General features: G+C 36.2%; 1 protein-coding gene across 3 annotated transcripts in view; it reads left to right on the top strand.

Annotated features, from left to right (window-relative positions):
* The window catches only part of STXBP5L (syntaxin binding protein 5L), a 437,905-nt gene that overhangs the window by 271,714 nt on the left and 150,350 nt on the right, over positions 1-15,841 (top strand). For all 3 annotated transcript variants that reach the window (XM_044670068.1, XM_044670069.1, XM_044670067.1), the window contains exons 11-12: positions 449-521; positions 5,310-5,457. In XM_044670068.1, the coding sequence (XP_044526003.1) occupies positions 449-521; positions 5,310-5,457 (221 nt within the window). The remainder of the gene's footprint in view (positions 1-448; positions 522-5,309; positions 5,458-15,841) is intronic.

Below are 15,841 nucleotides of genomic sequence, written 5' to 3'. Positions count from 1 at the left end.
AGAAAATAACTTATTGAATCCTAGTGAATTAAATTGGTTGTAGAATCATGGAAGTTAGCTGTGATAATCTTAGCCAAATGGACATATATCACATTAAAACAAATGGCGTTTCTCAGTTCACCCCTTTCTTGGCATGACAAAAGCCCAAATGCTAGGAGGAAGGTAAGATGGGAATGTAGGTGGTGACTATCTCATCCTTTCATGTGATCAATACCTCACCACCATTACCACCCAATTTCCAAATTCTTTAATATACACAGTGACAACCTTCATTTCCAGTATGACAAAATTATTTAAAAGAATTTTCTTTTAACCCTGGATCATCATTCTGACTTTAATGTAAATGATGTTTATTCAAAACATATTAAGAGACTGAAACTTTAGTGATAACAATAAAATTACCCAATATGATAGCTTGCCATTTTTTTGCTTGTGTATTTATTTTTAGAATTTCAAGAACCTTATGCTGTAGTAGTGCTTCTGGAGAAAGATCTAATTGTAGTTGACCTGACACAAAGCAAGTAAGTTCCAAATGTGCAAATTACCTCTAACTTGATTTCCATGGGTTTCATCTGATTATAATTTGAAATTGTCAAGGACTTTGACAGGAATCATCTTTCTTGACATAAATGAAACTATTTGTTTTATTCAAAATGTTTTACTCAAAATATTAGAAATAAGTTGAAGTTGTTTGGAAATGAAAAAATGCCAATATGTTTTGGGAAAGCCCTTAGCTAGCTAAAGAAGCAACTAAAAGATGACCTCAAACATCTAGAGAAGGAGTTTTATTTGAAGATTCAGAACATAGGAAATATACCATGTCTATCACTGCGCACATTTTATTAAAAATGCAGACTTTTATTAGTCTGATGACAAAATTAATTATATCCTGATAAAGATATTATACTATGCATTATGTTTTTAAGTAGACAAATTGACAATGAGGAGGAACTGGAGCTGGGGGGGGGGGGCATTTCCATTGTAGGTATTAAAGTACTCAAAATAACTCAAAATAAATTAATGTGTTGATGTCAGAGGTCTAGTATATCAGTAGTGGTGAACTTCAAATTAACAAATACTCTTCCTACTACATATTTTCATTTTAAGTGGTGTTTGACTTGAGACTTAAGAACCGCCTCACCCTGTACCATAGATATCAGTCTATTTTCTAGATTTTATTCAAGTCTAGAGATGAATCTAAATCCTTATGTGTTCTGATGAATCCAGGCTGAGTTTGTATTCTTTGGTTTAGGCCAGAGCAGCAACATATCAATGTTGTTATATTGATAGATAGAACCTTATCTTAGCCCAGGTTTCTCCAGTTCTATACCTATTTGGTTGTTGTTGTTTTTAACAACTTGATGTTCATATATATTTTCTTCATATCTAATGATTTATAGTTTTTTCTTAACGTGCTTTTTTCCATTGGTTTCCATTATGCTCTTCTGATTATCCTCATTTTCTCAAACTGTGCTTCTTTTTAAACTCCCCTTCTGTAATCTAAGTATCTGTTAATATCATAAACAACCACTATATTAGCCCTTTATATTCACTTATTCAGAAAGTCCACCCATCCACATGTTTTCAGCTACCATGCCTAGACATATTAATTAAAATTTTGGTTCTCAAACTATTATCATAACTTCTGCTTTGTCTCATGTTTTCAAATCTTTAAGATTGCTATCCTTCAGGGGCATAACAGCAGAGATATAACTTGTCAAGAAATGATTTATCATTCCCCCTCCAAATAATCACCCTTTCTCAGTGCCAGTGCCATATTCTTTTCCTTACCCAATTCACCTGGAACCATTTTCAATATCATTATATTCTTAAGCAACCCTTATACCAAATCACTCAATGGGTACTGCTAATTCATTTTTTCCTGAGTTTCTTGTATGTTTCTATCATTTCCATTTTTAATCCATCAGCCTACTCCAGGCATTTATCACTTTTTATCTGCACACCTACAATATTTCCTTCTAGTGGTTGTTTCTCTATTTAGAGACTCCCCACTTCCCTCTGCCTCAAATGCTAGAATACACCTCAATAATTGTTATCATCATGTCATTGTACTACTGATTACTTCTGTTAAATCAAATCTCCTATGTTTCCTCTCTAAGGCAATCCATTTACCATCACTGTATCCTTTTAATCTCAATACCATTAACACTTGTTCTCCATCAACATGGAATTTATCTAGTCAATGTAGTTAATCTGTTTGTTACTCATTAAACACAACTTTGCCATTTCCACCTCTATTCTTACATATGATGCTGTTTTCATCTGGAATATGGTTTTGTCATTTCAATTTTATTTTTTTAATTCCTGCTTGAAATCTTCTTGATTCTTCCTCTCTGAACACTACTTTGTTTCCAAACTCATTTATGCTTTTTAAAAATTAATACTTAAAATATTTAAATGTTGCTTCATAATGTTCAAATATTTTCATATGTACATTTGGTAACTTTGTTAGAGTGCAAGTTCCTCGAAAATAGGGACTGTATCTTTTATTCCTTATGTATTTCCTCATATCTTCTGTTCTTATGAGACCATGTTCTTTAAAGAACAGAGTAATACAAATTGGTATGAGTCTATAGATCTCTGGTCTGAAAGAAATTATACTAGAGCTAATGGAGGAGGGGCAAGGATGAGCCTATGATTTCATCATTTAGGGAACTCTCAATGTAAAAACTCCTTCCATTGATGCCACTTAGTAGCCTGTCTATAAAATACAGAGGTTACTGAAAAAATTAAATGACCCATGATCATACAACTAATGTGTGTCAAGAGGCAGAACTTGAAACCTGGGCTTCCTAACACCAGTGCTGGTCTTTCCACAACACCATTCCATCTCTGTGAAATGAATAGGCCTATGAGAAATCAAATAGTGGGCATGTAGGAATTTTTATAATACTAAATAACAACTAAATGGTAAACTACCCTTATTGATAGTATTCTAGTTTTTGCTGTTAGTTCCATACTCCCACATTCTTTGCCTAAATGGCATCAACAATTATGGTCATTTAAAACAAAATTTTTGAATGCATATACTCATAGATTCTCTTCACTCAAGTGATATCTGTAAATGTTCTCTTTGCTTGCATGGGCATGTCTTTTAGTGTACATAAATCTTTTATGTTGCTCCTGTTTCAAAGACATAATATAGATAAGGTAAGCATTTATAAAAAGATAGAGTTGAAAGAAACCTCAAGTGGTTTAAATCTTGCCTTTATGTAAATGGATGAATAAACCAATCAGGATAGATCATAGTCTTAGAGCTGGATGAAACCTTAAAAGTCATGTAGTCCAAACCACTACTTGTATTGTTGAAAATAAGACTTAGGAAGTTTAAATATATTGCCCAGGATCATGTAGGAAGTAAATGATCAAGCTAGAATTTGAACCCATTTCTTTAACTGTAAAACCAATGTTCTTCCCATTGCCTCTGACTAGTTTGTTGGGTTATTTTTTCTTTTTTTTAATATCAGCTATTCCATAGCCCCTATAAATAATCTTTTCCACTTTTTTTCACACATAGCCCCCACCCCCCCCACCCCCAGTAATTTTCTGTAACATCTCTGTTAGGGAGTCATACAAGTTTTGTTTTTTTTTTTAACAGGACAGTTCTAGTGATAAGAGACTCTACTAAGAAACCCATTCCATTATAAAATTGCTCTAATTGTTCAAAAGTTCTTTTTTATTGAGGCACAATTTATTTCCTTGTAAATTCCATGTACAGTACTAGTTCAACCCACTAGAGTAATGCTGAATAAATCTACTTTTTCTTCCAGATGACAACCCTTTAAATATTTGAAGGTTCCTATCATTCCCTACTTTTCTCTTCTCTCAAAGCTTCTCTTTTCCAGTATAAGCATTTCGAGCAGCAAGGTAGCATATAAAAACATTTCTTAGAAAACATTTGCAAATGCTGAATATATATCCTTACAATGCCAAAATTTCCCAAAATTCTCTTTGTATGAAGGGCCTTTTGAAACAGTTAAATTAGGCTAAAATTAGGAAGCTCCAATGTTTTTTTTTTATTCCAAATTTTCTATCTGGATGGCAGAAGAATCATGAGACTTTTTTTTTCATCTTTAAAGGAATATAAAGTAAATTTACTAATGAAAATATGTAGGTTTATTTTACTCAGGTTGTCATTTAGTAATTAAAACAAATAGGGATGCTATTATAAGACCAACTGTGTGAAATTAGTATTTTGTAGGCAAATCACTATACTAAATATGAGAAATGTTTAATAATGCGGGTAGAATCCCATCTTAATAAACCTGGTAAGATAACCAGTTTGCTATTGTATTAAAAGATCTTCAAATTAAAAGGGAAAAATAGTATATCATTTCATTTTTCTTTAAGGAATATTTTTCATATACATTATATTTGAAAGCTATAATTCTTTCTTTGAATATGTTTTTATGATTATGCAAGGAATGAAACATTTTTAAAAATATGTCATTTATTAAGAACATTTAATGTTTTACAGATACTAAAGTTACCTTTAATATAAAGATAGCACATTTAATAAATTACCTGCTAAGAACATCTGACCTCATGATAATATCTGTTATATAGAATTGTGTTAAAAAGAATTCATTGTGTCAACACTAAAAAAAGCAATGTTAGTATGGAACATTGGCTGAAATGTAGAAATAGACTCATGAACAGAAGTGTATAATCATAGTTATTAAAACAGAATCTAGGGGTCAGCTAGGAGGCTCAGTGGATTGAGAGCCAGGTCTAGATACCTAGGAGGCCCTAGGTTCAAATATGGCTTCAGACACTTCCCAGCTGTGTGATCCTAGGCAAGTCACTTAACCCCCATTCCCTAGGCCTTACTCCTCTTCTGCCTTAGAACCAATATACATAAGAGAAAAGGTAAGGGTTTGAAAAAACAAAACAAAACCAAAATCTATCCATATGTTATATTAAGTTGTAAAGATTGTCTTTCTAAAGATTGATAATAAAATACATGCTTAGGGAACTTATAAAATAATATTTAAGAACTCATTGGTGTTATAGTTGATAATTTAGAAAATTTTCTTGGTCACTATTGATGTGGTGTTTGATTTTGCTTAATTGTGCTTTTCTTTCTTTTTTTTTTTTCATCTTTTACAAAGGATGATTCACTGGAAAGGGGAGAGGGAGGGAAATATTGAGAAATGAGAGTGACCTAAAAGATATGACCTAAAAATATGATAAGGTAAAATGGAAACAAAGAGTAACTTAAAAAAGAACTTTTTAGGAGTTTTTTCATTGTGTTATAATGAAACTAATATATTGTCTTCATCTATTAGTTTTCCGATCTTTGAAAATCCTTATCCCATGGACATTCATGAATCACCAGTTACCTGCACAGCGTATTTTGCTGACTGTCCTCCGGATTTGATTCTAGTACTGTATTCTATTGGAGCTAAGCATAAAAAGCAAGGATACAGCAATAAGGTAAAAGAGACACATGAAGGACAATTTATTTTTTTATTTATGTCCATATTTTATTGGCATGTATTTTTAAAAGTCTGTTGAAGTAGAACAGCATGTGAAGCAACATGATGTTTTACTTTCCAGATGACAATTTGGATGTTTCTAATAACATTAATTGGCTATAGAATCTCCTAAGCGGGGCTCTTAAGGTCTTCTCAGTTGCCTATTGTGTGCAGTCTTATGTTAAACAATGGGAAAAGATAGAGAATTTATAAAAGACACAGTCTCTCATGGAGTAGTTATACAGAAAGACCTATTACACAAAATAATGGCCCAGGAGGGGTATAAATAAAGTATTATACAAGCTTTAAGGAGGGAAAATCATTATTAACTGAGAAGATCATGAAATAGCTGACATTTGAAGATAGATGGAATTGGAAGAAAGATTTGAGGGGAGGACATCCTAAGTGTAGGGAGCAAAAAAGTCTTGAAAGGAGAACATCAGTGTTTGTGGGAGAGCAAGCAATGCTGTCTAAAGTGGAATGTAAAATACATGGAAGATGAGACTAAAATCAAATTGTAGAGCACTTTGAATGTCAAAAACAATTGAAATCTGTTAAGTAAATAAATACTAGGAAGTTATTGAAAGATGTTGAATAGAGAAGAGATGTGACCAGACAGAGATGACAGAATTCTCTAATAAATATGCAGGCTAGATTCTTGGGTACCCCTACTGACAGTTGGAAAGCTGGGATATATGACAATTCATGGATCCTCCCTAAGGGTAAGTAAGTAGGGACCAAATAGGTCTAGAGTAAGCTTCCTGAAGCTTCTGCTGCCAGAACAAGTCTTTGGGGACCATTCTCATCCAGACCAACATGAGCTAAATGGTAGGAGTAATTCTAAAATTAGTTGGATCCTTGTATCCCCCATCATTGTCCGTCTCAACCCATGTGTTCAAGCAGTTGCTTTTCTTCTGTGTTTCCACTCTTGCAGTTCTTCCTCTGAATGTGGGTAGCGTTCTTTACCATAAATCCCTCAGAATTGTCCTGCGTCATTGCATTGCTGCTAGTACAGAAGTCCATTACATTTGATTTTACCACAGTGTATCAGTCTCTGTGTATAATGTTCTTCTGGCTCTGCTCCTTTTGCTCTGCATCAATTCCTGGAGGTCTTTCCAGTTCACATGGAATTCCTCCAGTTTATTATTCCTTTTAGCACAATAGTATTCCATCACCAGCATATACCACAATTTGTTCAGCCATTCCCCAATTGAAGGACATATCCTCCTTTTCCAGTTTTTTGCCACCACAAAAAGCATGGCTATAAATATTTTCGTGCAAGTCTGTTTATCTATGGTCTCTTTGGGGTACAAACCCAACAATGGTATGGCTGGATCAAAGGGCAGGCATTCTTTTATAGCCCTTTGAGCATAGTTCCAAATTGCCAGCCAGAATGGTTGGATCAGTTCACAACTCCACCAGCAATTCATTAATGTCCCAATTTTGCCACATCCCCTCCAGCATTCATTACTCTCCCCTTTTTTCATTTTAGCCAATCTGCTAAGTGTGAGGTGGTACCTCAGAGTTGTTTTGATTTGCATTTCTCTAATTATTAGAGATTTAGAACACTTTCTCATGTGCTTATTGATAGCTTTGATTTCTTTATCTGAAAATTGACTATTCATGTCTCTTGCCCATTTATCAATTGGGGAATGGCTTGATTTTTTTTTATACAATTGATTTAACTCCTTGTATATTTGAGTAATTAGACTCCTGTCAGAGTTTTTTGTTATAAAGATTTTTTCCCAATTTGTTGTTTCTCTTCTGATTTTGGCTACATTATTTTTGTTTGTATAAAAGCTTTTTAGTTTAATATAATCAAAATCATTTATTTTACATTTTGTAATTTTCTCTAACTCTTGCTTGGTTTTAAAATCTTTCCTTTCCCAGAGATCTGACAAGTATATTATTCTGTGTTCACTTAACTTATTTATAGTTTCCCTCTTTATATTCAAGTCATTCACCCATTCTGAATTTATCTTAGTGTAGGGTGTGAGATGTTGATCTAAACCTAATCTCTCCCATATTGTTTTCCAAATTTCCCAGCAGTTTTTGTCAAATAGTGGATTTTTGTCCCAAAAGTTGGGCTCTTTGAGTTTATCATACACTGTCTTGCTAATGTCACTTACCCTAGGGGTGTTGATCTTGCAGATATTAATAACTATTACCTTGAGAATAATGCACTAATTTCTCACTCCACACACCCAGATTACACTTTTCTTTTTATTTTTAATGATCATTTTCTGACATTTTGCAATCCATATTCTTCCCCTCCCTGTCACCCATCCCCTTTCTAAGGTGGCAGGTAATATGAAATAGGTTGTATATGTGTTATTATACAATACACATTTCCGTGTTCATCATGTTGTGAAAGAAAGCACATATTTACACTAGAAAATAAAGTGAAGAAGGGCATTCTTTAATTTGCATTTAGATTTTGTTCTTTCTATAGCAGTGGATAGTCCTTCATAGTTGATCATCATAGATTATTGCTGTTACTGTATATACTGTTCTCCTGGCCTTCTAACTTCACTTTGCATCATTTCATATAAATCTTTCCAGGTTTTTTTGTGATCATCTTTGTCTTTTCTTTTTTTTTTTTTAAACCCTTACCTTCTGTCTTGGAGTCAATGCTTTGTATTGGCTCCAAGGCAGAAGAGTGGTAAGGCGAGGCAATGGGGGTCAAGTGACTTGCCCAGGGTCACACAGCTAGGAAGTGTCTGAGGCCATATTTGAACCTAAGACCTCCCATCTCTAGGCCTGGCTCTCAATCCACTGAGCCATCCAGCTGCCCCCAATCTTTGTCATTTCTTATGGAGCCAGGAGTATTCCATTAGGATCATATACCAATCTTCTTACACTTTATTCCCTTTTGGTTACACTGATCTACTTGCTGATTCTTGCAGGGTATTCCCTCCATATTCATGTCCTAACTTCCTCAACCTTTATGCAGCTTTCATTACCAGTAACCACCCTCTACTCATTTGTACTCTCTTTTCTCTAGGGATTTGTGACAGTACTCCTCTCCCGATTCTTCTTCTACATATCTGATCACTCCTTCTCAGGCTCCTTTGCTAGATCTTCATCCAGGTTTTGCATACTAATCATGGATGCCCCCAGGGCTCTAACATGGATCCTCATCTTTTCCATGTACTATTTTACTTAGTGATTTCATTGGCTTCCATGGGTTCAATTATTGCTTCTTTGCTAATGATTTGTAAATCTACTTATCTTCAAGTGTCACATCTCCAACTACCAACAGATATGTTGGATGTCCCTTAGTGAGAAAAATTAATTTAGAATTATATCATTTACTAATACTATTTCTTTGTGAAAGCATTTTCCCAATAGCCTTCAAGGTCAGGCTCAAACAGCCTGCTTCCTAGGTGAGGTTACTCCCAAGCTTCAAGCTATCAAACTGGGCTGGGACCTTTAATCTTTTGTTAAAACCTCAAAAGGATTAAAGGCTGTAGAAGGCTGGCCTCATCAGCCCCAATGAGCTTTGACCTATTTAAAAGAAAGGTGGTTTGGTCACACTTCCCTGGTGTTTTCCTTATTTATGAAGAAAAAAAAGCCCATCTCCCTTGTGATGAAGTAATGAGGGAGGAATTGAGGTCTCTTTAAGTCCACCTCCTCATTAGCTATTTACTAATTAGAGATGCCTTAGGATGTTCAAGGGAAGGGTTTAAATAATAATAATCCTAAACTGTATTTATAGACATTCCTGAAGGAACTTTCTTGTCTTTGATCATCAAGGCCTATTAATTTATTGGTTAAATGCCAGCCTAATCAATAAATTGATATACTTACCCCCAAACCAGGCTCTTGAATATTTTTAACTGCAACACTAGACATCTTAAACTATGTCCAAAATTGAACTTGCCTTCTTCCAATAACCATGTTACTTCTAAAGGTACCATCATCTTCCCAGTCACCCAGGCTTTACAACCTAGATGTTCTCTTAATTTCTTCACTCTTTCTTACCCTTTCCTCATATTCAATCTCTTGCCAAGATCTTTCCATTTTAGCTTCCTAAGATCACTCAGATACACCTACTTCTGCTTCTCTCCTTTGACACTGCTACCAGCCTAATACAGATTCTCATTATTTCATTCCTGGACTATTGCAATATCTATTGGTTGATTTTTCTTCCACACAGCTCTCCCCACCAGTCCATCCTCCACTCAGCTGTCAAAGTGATGTTCCTAAAGCTCAGGTCTGACCATGTCACCACCCTGCTCCCCCAATCCCAGTATTCTAATGGTTCTCCATAGTCTCCAGGCCCAAATAGAAAATCCTCTTTTTGGCATTAAAAGTCATTCATGACCTACCCTCCTTTCCAGTCTTCTTTTACCTTAATCCCTTGCACCCCTCAACTCCCACCCCCACCTTCAATTAAGGAGCACAATGGATAGTGTCCGGCCTGGAGTCAGGAAGACAAGTTCAAATCAGGTATTAGACACTTACTGGCAGTGAGACCCTGGGCAAGTCACTTTAACATCTTTTTGTCTCAGTTTCCTCAACTCTAAAATGAGGATAATAATAGCATATACTTCACAGGGTTATTGTGAGGATCAAATGAAATAATAATTGTAAAGTACTTAGCACAGTACCTGGTACATAGTAAGCACTATATAATATTAGCTACTTATTGTTATTATTATATGATTAAATGATACTGTATTTCTTGGTGTTCCTCCAAGAAGATATCCCATCCCCAGACATTTTCATTGACTGTTCCCCATTCTTGGAATACTCTTCCTCCTTATCTCTACTTCCAGGGTTCCCTGGCTTTCTTCAAGTTCTTTCTATGTACAATCTCACTACCTATGGGAAGCAGGAGAAAATAAATGGTGTTTACTCCACAAGTCCAGAAATTTAATGCCACTAAAGCAAGTTGCACTGAGAAAACCTGACTCTAGAATACTCCTTAGTTTAAAATATTGCCAAGATTCTAATTTCCCACCTACAAATCAGTTCAGAGCCCACAATGCTAATCACTACTTTTTCCGGGGTCTAGTCTATTCTCTGAGGGCAGGGGTGAAGGGAGTGGTGATGGAAATCCAGTCCACCAAAATGTTGACAAAATGTTAAGCAATATGAATTATAATTTTTGATGTCATTAATGAGAAATTGCTTTTCATTTTAGCAATTCATCAAAACTGGGTTCTTAAGCTTATTTCACATTAGCTTTCCTATATATATGCTTAATTCCAAGCAAACTGAACTACCTCATGAAATTGGCACTCCATCTCCTACTTCTCTTCATTCATGTTCAGGCCTACTCTCATGCCTGAATGTGTTCCTTCTTCATCTCCAGCTAGAAGAATATTTCTCTTCTTCAGTGCTCATATCTATAGAGCCTATTTTGATCTTTCTGAGCTGAAAGTTTTTTCTTCCTCTTCAGATTTTCTTGGAGCATTTTGAATTTCTCATTTACTCAGATCACACTATAATTATTTGTGCTATTTCCTGACCTCTCTGAAGGCATTTGGGATATGCAATGGAAATCTAGCTTTTCAAATTATTACCCAGTGTTTTTGCTACAAATTATGTTTCCTACCTGGTAGAATAATGAACTCCAGTTTACCTAAATTAAGAGCATTTGCTTCGTTTCCTTTTATAACTGCTTTCCCTTAAATATCAGTTCATTTGCTGTTCATGAGTGAAAGTGCTAAATATCTAACATTAGTTATACCCATGGCTCTTCTTCTTGCTTGATCTATCACCAAATAGTTTCTCTTAGTCCTACTACTACTTTGACTATTTAGGGTGCCAGTTGAGTCTATTAAAACTCATGTTATTTAATCTCAATTGGGCTTTCATTATAATAAGAGTAACTGTTCTGCTTCTCTTATTAGCTATTACATTCATTCATTTGTGAGGGTAGGAAATGATTAGAGCAACTGATTACTCTGCTACCTTTAAAGTACATAACAACTTGCTATATACCCTGATACCTTTATCTGGTATTGTTGTTATTGTCATTTAATATTTTCAGTCCTATATGACTCTGTATGACCCTATTTGGAGTTTTCTTGGCAAAGATACCAGAGTGGTTTGCCATTTCCTTCTCCAGGTCATTTGACAGCTGAGGAAACTGAGGCAAAGATGGTGGTCTAGCCCAAAGTTACACAGCTAATGAGTATCTGAAGGCATTTGAATTCAGATCTTCCTGACTCCAGGCCAGCCTCTAGCTATTGTTCTACCTAGCAGTCCTTTATCATATGAGAATACCTCTATTGAATATAGTCAATCAAAGGCATTAAGCAAGGTATAAAAGTCCTTAATCATTTTGGAATATGCAAAACACTTCCAGACATTGGATAAAGAGATACCACTACACAGGAAGACCACTACACAGGAAGTATATTGTCTTAGGTGACACAGGAAGTATGTCTTAGGTGAAGGCTATCTCTATTCTACTTTTTTTTTTTATCCTGGGACTCCATTCTAGGAGCATAGGGCCACAACCAGTAGGCAGTTGCTCAGGGTCACCCAGCTGGGAAGTGTCTGAGCCCGGGTTTGAACCTAGGACCTTTTCGTCTCTAGGCCTGGCTCTCAATCCACTGAGCTAGCCCAGCTGCCCCTACTTTAGGTTGCAGTTTCTTTAGCAGATGTAGTTTTTACAGGGTGGGGTTGCTAGCCCCAGGCCCAACCCTCCTCCTTTTTCATCAGGGCTAGGGACCGTCCTTGGCCCAGGAGTGGTAAGGGTGGGCAGTAGGGGTCAAGTGACTTGCCCAAGGTCACACAGCTGGAAGTGTCCGAGGCCGGACTTGAACCTAGGACCTCCAGTCTCTAGGCCTGGCTCTCAATCCACTGAGCCACCCAGCTGCCCCTCTATTCTACTTTAGCCCCCCTATATTATCCCTTCCAGACTTCCTGTCAGCAGAGAAATTTTACCTCCCTTTCTTTTTTACTGGAGAAAATCAAGGGCATCTGTCAGTATCTCTCTTTAATCCTCTATTCTAGTGATGGCCAACCTTTTAGAGACTGAGTGCCCAAACCACAACCTTCACCCCACATGTGAGCCCCACCAACCCAGAGAGGGGAGGAAAGAAGCACTCCTATTGGGCTGCTGGGAAGAAGGGCGGGTAATGAGAGAAATGTCCTCAGGCACACATGGAGTGGGGGGTAGGAGAGCAGCCCCCTCCAGCACACATGCCATAGTGTCACCAACACAACTCTATTCTATACCTCAAAAACTCTCTATATATCATATTTCTATTTTCTTGCCATTTGTGCTAGTTTCTGACAAAGAGGAGACCTTTATATTTGCTGAGGTCAGTCTTTCTACATGTGCTTTTGAACCTATCTATTTCCAATTACCTTGTAACTTGTCCCCCTCATTCTCTTTTTTAACAGTGTCAATCTTCATTTAACCCCCTCAAACTACTGTCTTTTATCTCTCTTTTACAATCAAACTAGAAAAAGTCATGTTTGATTCCAAGCCTTTATCCCTCTTCTTTTCAACCCCTTGTAATCTGGTTCTCCTTCTACCTCCCTGACTTTTCCTTTTCAGTCCCCTTTACTATCTGGGTCCTCATCCTGAACATGTCCTCTATATGTATACCTCAGGGTTCTGTCCTAGACTCTTTTCTCTTCTCTTTCTATACTATTTCACTTAGTCATCTCAACATCTTCTATAAATCTCAACAGCTTCTATAAATTTAATTATCATTTCTCTGCTAACAGTTCTTTAATCTACCTATCCTCCCCTGATCTCTCCAATGACCTCCAAATCCGGCTCTTTCATACATATCAAGCTGGGTTTCTAGTATCTTAACTTCAACTCGTCCAATATTGAACTCATTATTTTTTCTCCTATATCAGTGATGGCAAACCTTTTAGAGACCAAGTACCTTGCCCCCCAAAGAGCAAGTGCCTAGAGCCCCCTTTATCCCACGTAGGAGAGGGAGAAAGCACTCCCACTGGGCTGTTGGGTAGAAGGGTGAGTGATGTGAAAAAATGTTTTCATATCCGGTGAAGTGGGGGAAGAGAGCATCTCTGCCTGAGTCCTTTTTTACCTTTCAAGGCTTTTCTCCAGATTATTGGCATTTGCTCCTTCCTCAAATAATCCTGTATATCAGTGATGGGCAAACTACAGCCTGCAGGCCAGATGCGGCCCCCTGAAATGTTCTATCCAGCCCTTGACATTATTCCTAATCTGACAAATACAATGAGTAGGATACAATACAATGAAACTTTGAAAGAGTTGCCTTAGAAACAGACTGACAGATAAGCATTTCCTTTCCTTTGGCCCCCTCTTTAAAAAGTTTGTCCATCACTGCATACCATAAAGGTTTACATATGATATCAAATTCATTGAAGGCAGGTACTATTTTTGTTTTTTTCTCTGTGTCTCCTGTGCCTAACATTGACTTGCATGTAGATGATGTTTAAGAAATATTTCTTAAGAGAATGAATAAAAATGGGGGTGACTTTTGCCTTCCTGTTGTTTCTACTCCAATGCATTTGATTCCTTTATTTCTGAGCACCTAAAAGCTGTCAGTTTTGTTTTTGCAGAGAATTACTTCTAATCTGCCTCTCATAAAATGTCTGACTATTACTTAATCCAAACTTTGAACAAATATTAGTACATCTTTTCCAACTAATAATGCCTTACTTTTAATTCTATTATCTATTTGAGTTCTATGACAATTCTAGGAACTACCATTATTTTCTCTTAAAATCATAGGATTATAGAATTTCAGAGTTGGAAGGAATCTCACAACTATCTAGTCCAATCCTTACCTGAAAATCAATTCCCCCATAAAATACCCAGTCCCTGCTTGAAGACTATCAACGAGGAGTAACCCACTATTTTTGAAATCAGCCCATTAAATGTGGAGATAGATCTAGTTGTCAAGAATTTTTTCCTAATATCAACTTATATTTACGCATCTTTTACCCATTTTTCATGGTTCTGCCCTCTGGCCACACTCAAGAAATCCAACTCTTTTTCATAACAATCCTTTGTGTCAATGAAGATCACTGTCCTGTTCACCATGGGTCTTCTTCAGACTCTTTTCTCCAGTTCCTTCAACCAATCTTCATATGTCATTGACTAAAAGCAGTCCACTGTGTTGATTGACCCCTGTTAGAGAAGCTTAAGAATTTCTTCCTGAACTGTGACTCCCACAACTAAATATGATACACCAGATGTGGTATGAGTGGGTTAGAGTACAGAGGAACTATCACCTCCTTATTCCTGGGAGTTATACCTCATTACAGAACTGACATTTGCATTCACTTTTTCAGTTGCCACTTCACACTACCTACTCTTTGAGTTTGGAGTCCACTGAAACCCACTGATCTTTTTCAGACAAGATACTAACCTTGCCTCCTCCATCTTGTGTTTGTGAAACAGATTTTTTAAACTCAGGTATAATTTAATTTATCTCTGCTGAATTTCATCTTCTTAGATCCAACCTAATACTCTAGCCAGTCAGAATCTTTCTGGATCCTGATGGTTTCATCTGGTGAGTTAACTATAACTCTTAGCTTTGTGTCATCAGAAAATTTTACAAGAATGTCATCTATTCTTTTATTCAATAAAATTATGGAACTTTAAACAGTCCAGAACCAACTACATAGATTCCTAGGATACTCTACTAGAGACCTTGAACCATTAATGTCTATTCTAATTAGTTCTAAATCTGTCTAGTAGCATTTTCTTCTAGTCCTTACCTTGTAGAGATCTATTTATCATCTCTACATAATCTGATAAGGACTAGTTGATAAGAAGTATTGAGTCACAAATTTATTATATATGAAAATTCAAACTCCCTTTCACCCAAAAGCACAAGGAAAGTTTCCCACAGCTGAGCAGAGCTGCATTTTTAACATAGATAATACAACAGGCTTAGAAGCTTCAAAGTTAAGATAAGAACCAGGCAGGACCTTCAGCTGCATGATTATCAGCAAGCTAAGTCTGAGAATACTTTTCTCCTAGCTAAAACTAAGGTTTAGGTCTTGAGTTGCCAAGCTGCTGCATTTCTGACCAAAGGGGAAGAATGTTAACCTCTTGACTACTGGTTTGCTAAGAGCTTAAAGTTTTTCAGTAAGGAAAGATGTGGACCAGAAAAGGAGTCCAAAGAGGAGTCTCAAATTTTTATCTTTTCTCTTATTGGCTTCCCACATTAACTCTCCATAATTCCTTTAAGAATAATGAGTTACTTTATAAAATACTATAGTGACAACATTCCCCCATTCTACCAGTGGAATAATCCTTTCAAAAAAGGAAGTAATTTTTTGATGAAACTGGCTTTTTGTAATCACCTCTTTCATTATTACGTGTTTACTAATCATTTCTTTAATGATCCATTTCAGAATTTTTCCAG

Source organism: Gracilinanus agilis, chromosome 3, assembly GCF_016433145.1.
Source record: "Gracilinanus agilis isolate LMUSP501 chromosome 3, AgileGrace, whole genome shotgun sequence".
In the NCBI taxonomy this organism is placed as follows: Eukaryota; Metazoa; Chordata; class Mammalia; order Didelphimorphia; family Didelphidae; genus Gracilinanus; species Gracilinanus agilis.
This window is presented reverse-complemented; position numbering and strand designations above follow the sequence as displayed.